Below are 11275 nucleotides of genomic sequence, written 5' to 3'. Positions count from 1 at the left end.
CAGATTATGCTCCGAAACGAGAACACTTCGGCACTATATTCAGACATATTATTAGGAGTAGCTACCCTCGGGATATACAACGGTTATTGTCATTGACCCGACTATCTCCGGACCTGATTAAAAACCCGTTTCCGCAGTGATTGTGCCTCGTGTGCTCGAGCTCGCTACGTACTGAGGCAGGGGACTGCGATTACCTCGGCCGGACCAGTTGAATGTTTGACGTTATTCGATTCTGACACAAGGCTTTCCACATTGAATGGTTGGACTGGGACTGCGCTTCTTCTGAGCGTTGAATGGATGATGGCGTGGCAAGACTAATCTTATAGCTTCACTCGTCTTCATTTTCTGAGCAAAGAGGGCCGTCTGGATGAGCATAGTTGTTGCTAGGGGATGGACCAGACCCGATTTCCATTGTACTGCTGTCACGATGTGAGAAGGTAGATGTGCACCACACCGAACAGTAGACGTACTAGGAATGAGAGTAAGACTTCAGATACCTGCGAGATGGTGATTCTTTCTCCAGGGAGCTCGTTGGTTGTTTCAGTGTCGGGTGGAGAATCGTTCAACACTGAAACAGGTGGTGGTCGGTGAACTAACGAGCGCTGCGCGAAGCACAGACGGTCTCATTAAGAGGATAAAAAGCGGTGGAAAACTTAATGGGGTGCGATTTTGGTGAAAGGGATAACGTCGTCGGCCTTTAGATGGTTGGGTGAGTGAAGGGAGTCGTATGGCGCCTGCATATTACTACTATTCCCAAGTGCCTTGGAAAGGCCGACGAGCGTAGTGAAAATCTCAGATCTATTGGATCACCAGTTAATCCGTCAGAGTCTACGACATTAGAACATCAACCTATTCATATTCGACGCCTCGGGTAACAAAAGCATACGTCTACCTGCAGGGCCCGCAAGTTCCCGATGAATTTATCTGAGCCTGGAGCCCAGGCCTAGAGGAAGACGGACTCCCGCGGGCAGTTCTGCAGGTCCTTTTTAAACGGAATGTTTTCCGACTAGTCAGCCAAAGCATACTCCCTACCCCTTACCAGTCTTCAAGCCTGCCTTCCACGGAAACAGGAGCATGACTTGCAAATGATACTATTGGAGTCCTGGCCGCAACTTCTGCGCGGGGTAACGGTCGGATGTTATCTCTGTTAAAGGAGCGTAACGAAGACCAAATACTTACAGTAAAGTCAAACTCCAGTCCAAGGTCTTAGAAGGTGGATTCGATCGTCCACATACCCCTTGAAGAAATTGCGGTCACCGGTTGACATCATTGTTGTGGTTTTGTATAGTCTCGCGAGTTGGCGTGGAGGCTCGCCGACGTAGTAATGCGGGCCTGTTGTTTTTCCCTCAGCCTTCTGAAAGGCACCTCCAAGTCCAAACCAGCAAAGAATGGCAGTGGTAGGTTGTGGGTGTTGACAAGCTTCTCAATAGCGTGTCCTGCTGTGCCTGCATCCCCTAGTCACGGGATCACTACTGGCCTTATACCTTGATATTCCTTGATTTTCCGTTAACCTTGCTTAGGTTCACCATTGTAATGGCTTTATATGAACATTGTAAAGCCATATTCATGTATACTGCTGGACTTGATCTGTAGTACATACTCGGAATTGAGTGTTTGTCTCCAACTGCTGCCGAACAAGTTCGCTGAATTGAAATATACTGCAATGTCTAGCTGAATCCTATTGTTTATCGTCATCCCGACGGACAATCATAGACAGGCTTGAACGTTGAACCTTGAAGAGTGTACACCACGCTCGGATGCACATCCCCTCTTTTCGAATGCATATCGGTTGGCTCCGATCGGTAATGAGGCTCGGTTGCCACTCCACATCTGCAAAACTGCCCGAGGGAATGAGCAGGTTATACCTGCCTCCGTTTGGAAGTGACTTGTCGTAAGACTCGCTAAGACACTTGTTGGCCAATGAGAGGGCTCGCTCAAGTGCGAAAGAGCTGTTAACAGCCGCGTCGCGTAGCTGTTTCCCAGATGCACTCTCTTGGCAGAATTACTGAGTAGCGCCAGAGCCACCTGTCACACTTTCCACTGCACAGTGCACACATGTCTTCTGGTTGCTCAAAGACACGAACGAATTAATTTCCCTCACTAAAGTACAGCTGCTATGTCTTCGCGCACGGATACGTTTGGCAGAAACGGCGAAGACTTGTTGCTGGCATCTTCGACATGCGGTGATTCAGCACTTCGTGACCCATCTTCAGTCTTCGTGGGCTCTCCGGACGCACTCGGTGGCAGAAGTGAGGATGAGCCATGGACGCCTCGCGTGCGGCACACGACGTCGCTCGGGAACATTCATTCTACCTCCCACTGTCCCACCATCGAACATAGGAGCTTTTCATACCACTATCCCAGGCGGCGTACTAGTACGGCCACAGAGCAGAATTCTCCGGTTCCGGGATACCCTTCAATTTCAATGAACAGCAGAACGCGCGGGTCTCGTGAACGCCAATGGTCAGTCTTTGGACAGCTGATGGAAAATGAAGGACAGCTCGCGAGTCCTCTTGTGCATAATCCAAGACGTAGCGAGTCGACCGAACGGCCCGGGTCGTGGTCATCTTCGATGCATCTCCCACTATACGCACCTGCGTCATCGCTAGGAGACCGGAATGCGGCCACGGGGAACTCGGACTCGGAGAGCGTCAATACTCTTGCAGCGCATACCGCGACAACGAACGTCTCGTGCTGGACTCGAATATACACGCGATTTCCTGTTATTCCGCTATTGTGGAAGAACATCTTAAAGTGCTCCGTAGCATACTTTCTTGCGTCTCTCTTCACGCTCCATCCATATCTGTCCGACTTTTTTGGTGACCTGACTTCCTATGGACCAGGAGGGGGCGGGCCATCGCCTTCGGGGCATATGATTGCCACTATGTAGCTACTGTTCCCCTTGCCGTACACCTTTGCTATTCCGCTCACCATCCATTCCAGTGCTGTGTATTATAACCCTGCAAAATCCATCGGTGGGATGGTAGAGGCTGATACGTTCTGCTTCATTGCTTGGTTGTACACCGCTCTTGTATGTCTTACTGGGATGTCTCTATTCTGGTGGCTGGACGTTCAGCCAGGATGGGAGGTGGTTGCAGATTTCGTGCCAATTCTGTGGGTTGGGTTCTCGATGTGGGGATTGTCCTGGATGAAAGTCTGGATGTCGAAGCCGACATTCAATTCAGGTTCGTCGGTACCGCTCTTTTTTTATGTAGTCTCTGAGTTACTTCAATAGCATGTAACATGGCAGCAACTGTCCTTTTCATCGTGTAAGTCTGCCGCTTCTGTGTCACGTTTGACATGCGCTAAGAGTCCTCAGAATCGTAAAAGAGGGCGGTTTATGGACCTTCCTTCAAATGTCTTCGATCGTCTTAGTGGGAACACTCATTTCCAATCTGGTTTCTTTTACCTTGTGGCCCCAGAGTGCAACGGATAACCTTCAAGCTAACATGACGAAGACGTTAGACTCCTTATCGATGCTCTTGGGGATGATAACCAACATGTTTCTTCTCGAGGAGCCAATCCACAGACCGAGTTACGAGAAGATGCAGAAGGCAGTTGAGAGCCATCAATCCACCTTCACGGGTTTGAAGAAGGCTTTTACCGAGGCTGGGTCGGAGCGGTTCATGATCCTGGACGACGCCAGCAGTACGCTTGCGAAACAGGCTTATGAGGACGCTGTGGACAGCCTGACACGACTAGCGCAACATCTCAATGGACTCCGAAGTGGAACAAGACTGCAATACGAGCTGAGCAAGGCTCAAAGCAAGGGGAAGCTAGTTATCAGGGGAAGCCATCTCCAAGATGATGGGAGCAGTATTTCACGTATTTCTGTTGGTCAGGGAAGATCCCCCATACCGCCCCGCGACGACTTGGAAGAAGCGCTACTACGAACAGCAGCGGATATGTTTGGCGATCTTATAGATGTCACCGGACCACCGTTGAAAGCCCTTTCGGTCCGTCGTCGCGCCATAGTCTCTAGTGACTAATGCGAATCCCCTGCAGACGACTTGCACGTCATGCCTGAATAGACTGAGAGAGGCATTTGTGCATAGTCAAGGCATTCAAGGAGAAAGGATGCACCCTCAAGATTTCCACACAATTATCGACGGCATTGAACGGGCGCTGTACACTTTCGAAAGCACTTCAAACCATGCATTTTTACGATTGTATAAGCAGAGTAACTGGGCATCGCCATCAAGGAGATCGACGAATTCGACAATAGATAACAGCCAAACATTGGGAGATAATGAGCACATATTCATCGTCTATTTGTTAGTGTGCTAGGCTCCTCCGAATACTTTCACCAGGTTTTTCTGACCCTCTCGTGCAGCTTTATCTTTACCCTCCAGGAATTCGCTGGAGAGCTGATGTGCCTCACAGATGCCATGCGAAGGATATATGCCGTGGAATCAAGCAGATTCTCGAAGCAAAGTTGGTGGCAAAAATGCGTAGTCAACGGTCCTAAGTCAATCTTCTTATACCTACTCTCCTTCCGACGGCCGTCGGCTCCTGAGAAGCGGGGCGCCACTGGTCTGCAACGTATTTGTAAGCAAGCTGTTCACTTGATCTGGCGCTGTGTTGACACTGGACACAGCGACGTATTTCAGCGGACACCACCATCCTAAAGTATCATTTCCGAAAGTGCAGCCTCATGCGCCAAACACTATTCAGACGCCTGATCGTTCTGATCTAAATTTTTATGGACGTATTAAACGATCGATGTGGGAATTAGGTGATCGACTGAAAGGCCGTAATGTTAAGTACTCGTTCAAAGTTGGCATGTCCACCGCGATGCTGGCATCTCTGGCGTTTTTCGATACCACCCGTCCCATCTTTATGCAATATAGGGGAGAATGGGCCCTAGTATCGGTAGGTTTTCACTCTTCTCCGGACGGCACAGTCACTCACTATTTTGGTCCAAAGTTCTTCGTCGTGATGTCTCCCACTATTGGGGCGGTTCGTCGTTGTTTATCCTTGAAGTAATCCCAGTCCTGACGTTGATATATTTAGACCAACTTTTTGAGTATGCACCGAGTGCTTGGTACTTTGTGGGTTTGATTTCGTGGCTAGCCCTTACGCAACACTCATGAAATGAAGGATCGGAGCAGCAGTGGCAGCTGGCGTTTATACTCTTTTCCACGACAACCCTATCGTTCTGGCCATATTTGGGTTCTTTTTCTCCATTCCTTGCTTCTACTACATAGTCGCAAAGCCAGACTATGCAACATCAGGGCGCTTCGTGCTGCTGACGTATAACCTAACTTGCCTATACTCGTGCGTCGTCCACCACAATTTGCATGATGACAAGTCGGTTAACATTTCGTAAGGTATAACCTACGCCGGGAGGATGTTTCTGTCCTCGAAATCGCTCACCATAGATCAGCTGCTGTTATTGTTGGCGTGCTGTGGGCGCTCTTGGTGTCGCGCTTCTGGTGGCCCTCGGAAGCAAGAAGGGAACTCAGCAAGGGCCTTGGAGAGTAAGTAACACGATATACGTACAACTGGCCATGCAGCTAACAGCTACTGCGATCTGAAAGGCTTTGTCTCAACGTGGGATGGCTGTATACTCGTTTAGTTGCATCTAACTCTGGTCTGGAGTTGGATGACCCAGAGGAAACTGATCATGCAGGCGGCGGGAATGTTGCATGTGAAGGAACTCCCTTGCTATCCAAGTCAGCCAGTGCGATCCTCGGCGACTCTGTCCAAGAATTCATGGCAATGCACGTATTGTTCGACTGTGGTTGCGATCGATGATAAGATGATTGTATATAGGGAACTGCACCTTCAGATCAAACTAATTGAGCTGCAAGGACTTCTGGCTCAGACCCAGCACGAACCACGATTGAAGGGACCCTTTCCTGTTATGCTTTACCGCTTGATATTGACGAGTTTACAAACAATACTCGACAAGTTGCATAGCATGCGCTGTGTGACGACGCGGGAGGAATGGTGCAAGCCTTTTTTTTTTTCGCAACAACCACTTTCTAATCAGCAGTATCTTGCTCGTGACAGGTTCACGGTAATCCTCACAACTTCATCGCATTCTTTCCAAGTTGATCATACTGTCCGTAGGACGTCAGAAGGGATTTCATCCTTCCAGTCAACAAAGAGCGGCGGGAAATGGCCGGCAACATCGTCCTGTACTTTTCAGTTTTGGCATCCGCTTTTCGTCTGAAAGCTCCCTTACCGCCGTATCTGCCGCCAGCAGAGGAAGCACGACAACGCTTGGTAAGCAGCAGCTAACTCCTGTGACTCGGTGTCTTGTCTAATTCGCCTCTGGGTAGGTGGATGCAATTCGGCAGCTCGATGTTGTGAAGAACAGGGATGTCAAGGCATCCAAACAACTGCTGTTCTTTGCCTACGCCCTCACGATGAAAGGTGTTACGCAAGAGTTGGACTACCTTGGCCGTACGCTGCAGGACGCGTTTGGTGTTATCGGACAGACTGTCGAAGAATTCGACGCGTTATTCACGGATGCGGACGTGGAGAGGAACGATGGCGTTTCGCTTGCTTGAGTGTGTTGCTGTACACTTTAACGCGATAATAAGACAGAATGACGGTGTGCATTACGCCCTCTCTTATATTCACTGACCATAACCGGACCTTGCGCTTTCGGCATGTGTTCTGGGAGGACCAACGTCTAACTTGCGTCTGTACACGTTCTTTCATCTTAGCACTATGCAACGAGACTTACAGACAATGAAATGTTGGGGGCGACCTGCATCCGAGTCGGCTGTTTCCGTCGTAGCGCTGAAATTGTAAAACGCATTCAGCTGACCCAACACAAGGTTGACTCGTCAAGATGCCGGCTGTGCGCTATTGCTGTGTCTTTGATCGGAGCTCCTGTGCAACACTTCGCTCGTACTATCCACAAAAGGAAGCATCGCGTTAACTCTAAACCTTGCGGAAACGATTGAATACGGACGGATCAAGCCCTGGCCAAGATGGGTTTCATAGTAGAGCCCTCCGACTATGTAAGTTGGGTTCAACGTTTGCCAGGGATACATGAGCCCACCCGGGCTGTGTGGGCTTCTAATGAATTGGGTACCATGGGTCAGTGGCGCCCTCGTAATCTGCATTCCCGGGTACTGGTCTGCTATCGGATCTCGAAGGTTCAGAATCCTCAGCACAGCTGATCAGGTGGGTCAGGGATTCGGGCGCTACTAGCTAGGACGCATGCATCGGTGCATTAGCCCCTATCGCGCTTGTGGACTATTTAAGGGCGATCGCTGCGCAAAGTAGCAAACGAGCATACGTCTTTCCATGACGTCCCCTTTCGCCGACGGACTATGGTCTAGAACTCCAGCCCATGGCAGTATCTAGATGTACATGAACGGTTATTGCGCGGCATATTGCCCGTCGTCTTCCTTCCCTTCGGCAGTGAGAGGATTGCGCCACCCGTTAAGTTCTGGGTCCAGATATATAGTGGTGTGTAGGGTGACCTCCCTCGTGAGTACGTTCATTTAATTCCCGTTCGACTCTCTCCACCACGCTCTCCCAACCAGGGTTATGGCATCAAGCGCAACTAGAGAGATTTGTGTTCAAATCTCAGGTAGGTGTTTCTCTACCTCGAACACATACTCAACCGCAAGAACGCTCTTACTCACGACGTGCCTCTCTCTTTGGTTAAACAATTCATCACCGGATGTTGTTGCAATTGAACGTTCCTCGATGTTTGGAATGTGACAGACATCAAAGCCAGCGGCCTCCCCGCCAAAGTCGGTTTTTTTACCGGGCTATTCTATATCCGTGTCAAGAGTGGCGGGGTCGTGAAGAGAACGAGCATTGCCAAGTATGCCAAGGACAGTGGTGACTTCGTGGCTACATGGCAAGAGACTCTTGTTTTGTGAGTTTCATCTAGTCCTCTTGGAGCCATGAGGCCATCTCAGACTGGCTGACGATGGTTGTCTGTAATCTGGGACTTTGGCGGCTTCGCAATACTATCGTCGTATCCATCTAAATGCGCGCACGTATGAAACATTGTGGTTACGGGACTTGCCCCTCGAAATCACTGCGGTTCTCAAAAACAAACGACTCGTGTACCTGATAGTTCTGCCCCAGAGTCGTCCAAAGTGCAGATAGAGGTGTTTGCGCGCAGGTTTTTCTTTAGCTACAAGCTTATAAAGAAGACCGAGAGTAAAGAGAGTCTCGCTGACTTACTGGTGCATGCTGATACGCGTAAGTTCATGTCCCTCAGACAGCGTTTGACCTGACAAACGATGTGTGCATTTGACTAGCCGTCGAACTCGAACTTCTGGAAGAAGGCCATGCAGCGGGTCGACTTGTTTTTCGGATTTGCAAGAATGATCCTGACATTGGCAACACCAATCTTGAGTCCTTCACTTCTCCTCCAACATCTCCCATTTCTCTCCCTTCACCTGCCTCGCACATCTCCCCGCACGACGCGCCACCATCAGCATCTGGGGAGTAGACTGTAGCTTTGGTCGCTTCGGGCTACCTTGAAGATGTATAGTTACGGGAAACTCAAAGCCCCCCTAAACCACCGATATTATATATGTATGTAGGACCCGCCGTATACAAGTATACAAGGGCTTGTCAACACGAATACGAGACGTATGTCGCAAATTTATTTGGTCCATTGTCACGTGCCCCCATTGTAAGCAGCGTGTAATGGACCACTTGCCATTATAATGGTCAGGTTTGGCTAGATTATAGCAAATATGTGATATTTTACATAAGATATAGTGCGAATGTGTAAAATATTATGTACAAATACCCATTTTTGGCAATCTTTCAATGACACATGGGTGGCATTGGCATGGCTTATAACGGAAGTGTGAACAGCCACCCTTAACATGTATTATAAGGTTCTTATCACGTGCCCAAGAAATTTGCGACAGTACTACACTCATATTTCGAAAATATTATGACTTTGAACATTGCAAGTGACGGGACAGATTCTATCTTGTAGCGGGTTCACTCAAACCGAGCAAGTATGCATGGCTCTGCATTATACAGAACGATCGAAGCCAGTCATTACGGACACCATCAAAGTTAATTAGCTGTATCTACGGATGAGAACACAACAGGGAGCAGCTAGATAGAGTAGAGAACGAGTACCTGTGGCGGCCTCTACAGCCTAGAATGTCGTGGTCAATAGGCAAGGGTATGAAGTCCGCATGTGGACTCTACCAATAGTTGAGGATGGCATGTAAGGAAACGGAGAATGGTATACACTCTGCTTGCGTTCCGTTTCTAACGATGCCAGGTCAAGTGCCGTGACTCTAAGGAGTGCTCAAAACGTGATGGTCCCGAGGTCGACGAGTATATATGTATGAGGACCACAGAAACTAAGGTAGGATGAGGGTGATCGGAGGGACGGGGAAGATGCGACGAGGTGGCCTCGATGATAATGTACGTTAAGATAGTAAATTGGTGCCGAGACAGAGGCGGATGGTCGCATAAGTAGATGGGGGTCCGATATGCATTGCGGGATGTATGTGGCCAAGATAAACAAGCGACGAAAATGAGATTCAATGCTGAAGATGATCGTGACGGAAATTAAAGGGAAAGGATAGGTGGGAGGGGAATGGAGAGTTGCTCGTAAATCATGCACCAGTATCCATTACCGGACATACGCCATCTGCCCGCCATACGCTGCTTGTGGTGTGAACCCCGTCTGCATTTCAATGGCCGGAGTGTAGTGCGCCTGATGCGAACGGGGCTGGGTTGACGTCGAAGGTGTTGCAACGTACTCGCCCTTCTCAGACGAAGACACTGGATCCTTCTCGGTTGCGGCTGTAGCAGCGGTTGGATCGCCGATACCCGCACGGGTTCCCCAGGCAGTTTCGTGGAGAGTAAAGAGAGCATATATCTTCATGATGGCGAAGTAGTAACCAAAAATGATGAACGCGGGGACGTAGATGATGTGTTCGGGCTGGTGCCACAAATGGGGAAGGAGCTTAGCCGTACGCGTTGCAAGTAACCAAACCATGTAGCTGGCCGCGATGTTCCTAGGAAGCGGAGATGAGACGAGCGGAGAAAGAAGGGAGGAGAAGCGTACCACCACGGCAGGTGGTAGCCGCCTTGGTCGACAGGGATCGTACTCTTGTAGGTGAGATAAGACACCAGTGTGGGACCAACGAGAAGCGTCAGAGGATTAAATAGTTTGTCCACCTGAACTCCGAGGTCGCATATATTGTTAGTGTCTTTGAGGGTCAGTCAAGTAACGAGGGAAACGTCTTACCATCGTATAGGCCACGTAAGGATGCGATGTCCAAATGTGTCGCTCCATGAAGAGTGAGCGTAAATCGGATCTCCAGGTATTGCGCGTCCAACGGAGAACTTGCTTAAGGAACCGCCAGTTAGGCTTCATCGTACTGAGCAACTCCGCTTCCTTGCAGCACTGGACGTAAGTGCTCCAACCGTGGCTGACCATCCACCGTGTCAAGAATTTGTCGTCACCCGAGTTGAGCTGGTATTTTCCCAGCCAGTAGTCGTGAGTGAATCCATGCAAGAACTCCGGATCCTTGAGGATGATCGTGCGATACGCAGCCGTTCGGCCCGACAAGCAAGGAATGCCACCGTCGATGTGGGTTGAAGAAGCAATTTCGATGTTGCGAATAGTAAGACGGAAAGCAGCCAACACTTCCCAGACAGTCATCCTCTTTCCTACTGGCTGTACGCGTTGTGATGTCCCTACTCCACCGACCTTCTGGTCTTCGAAACAAGCGAGAATGTAGGGCAACATGGTTGGAGGCCATATGGCATCGTCGTCCGCAAATACAATGATATCAGTGGTCGTATTGCGGATACCGTGTGCCATCTGGAGCCGTTTATTGGCGAATGGGACGGTGAGGACGCGGATACGATCTGGGTCAACCTGGTTGGCGAGTTCCTGGAGGGGTCCCTTCATTTTCTCCTCTGTGATGATGAGGATCTCTTTCGGTTTTCCGGCGAGCCAGCTGTTCGCAGCTTCCTTGAACTCCTCGCCGGCATCGATAGTTGGCACAATGATGGTGACGTCCTCGGACGCAGTATAGGTTGGGTTTTCGGGTAAAGGAACGGGTCTGTAGGTGAAAGAGGCGGCGATACGGATGAGGTACCACAAATAGCGGTAGAATCTGTCGCAGATAAAGATGAGTGGGTGAGACTGTCAGACGACCTGAACGCACCCAATGACGCCGAAGGGGACGACTGGGAGTGTGTCAGCGTGCGCTGGACGGCAATGCAAGTGGAAAGGTGTACTTACAGACCGGAAAGTTGTCTGAGGTGAGGTAAAGCATGAAAGGAGTGGACGCGTCAGGCGCGC

At 49.8% G+C, this 11275-nt stretch overlaps 2 protein-coding genes across 2 annotated transcripts; one reads left to right on the top strand and one right to left on the bottom strand.

Moving 5' to 3' along the window:
* The first annotated feature begins 1981 nt into the window (after positions 1 to 1981).
* Positions 1982 to 6792, top strand: F5J12DRAFT_843911 (Fusaric acid resistance protein-like-domain-containing protein). The gene is made up of 18 exons (XM_051746240.1): positions 1982 to 2886; positions 2944 to 3185; positions 3236 to 3269; positions 3320 to 3956; positions 4006 to 4274; positions 4334 to 4548; positions 4598 to 4872; positions 4927 to 4959; positions 5014 to 5051; positions 5101 to 5277; positions 5331 to 5480; positions 5541 to 5723; positions 5776 to 5952; positions 6016 to 6022; positions 6076 to 6231; positions 6288 to 6533; positions 6596 to 6643; positions 6698 to 6792. The coding sequence occupies exons 1-16, from the start codon at positions 2117 to 2119 to the stop codon at positions 6516 to 6518; spliced, it is 3594 nt and encodes a 1197-aa protein (XP_051598380.1). The 5' UTR covers positions 1982 to 2116; the 3' UTR covers positions 6519 to 6533; positions 6596 to 6643; positions 6698 to 6792.
* Positions 6793 to 9730: 2938 nt separating this feature from the next.
* F5J12DRAFT_693011 (glycosyltransferase family 2 protein) lies at positions 9731 to 11249 on the bottom strand (the record flags this gene model as incomplete). The annotated part of the gene is made up of 5 exons (XM_051740404.1): positions 9731 to 9977; positions 10028 to 10140; positions 10211 to 11087; positions 11139 to 11160; positions 11216 to 11249. Coding segments are annotated over 5 exons (1293 nt in total), but the record flags the coding sequence as incomplete, so codon positions are not given.
* Positions 11250 to 11275: the final 26 nt, after the last annotated feature.

The sequence above is a fragment of the Pisolithus orientalis genome, assembly GCF_024613125.1.
Source record: "Pisolithus orientalis strain OTSU chromosome Unknown F5J12scaffold_23, whole genome shotgun sequence".
In the NCBI taxonomy this organism is placed as follows: domain Eukaryota; kingdom Fungi; phylum Basidiomycota; class Agaricomycetes; order Boletales; family Pisolithaceae; genus Pisolithus; species Pisolithus orientalis.
This window is presented reverse-complemented; position numbering and strand designations above follow the sequence as displayed.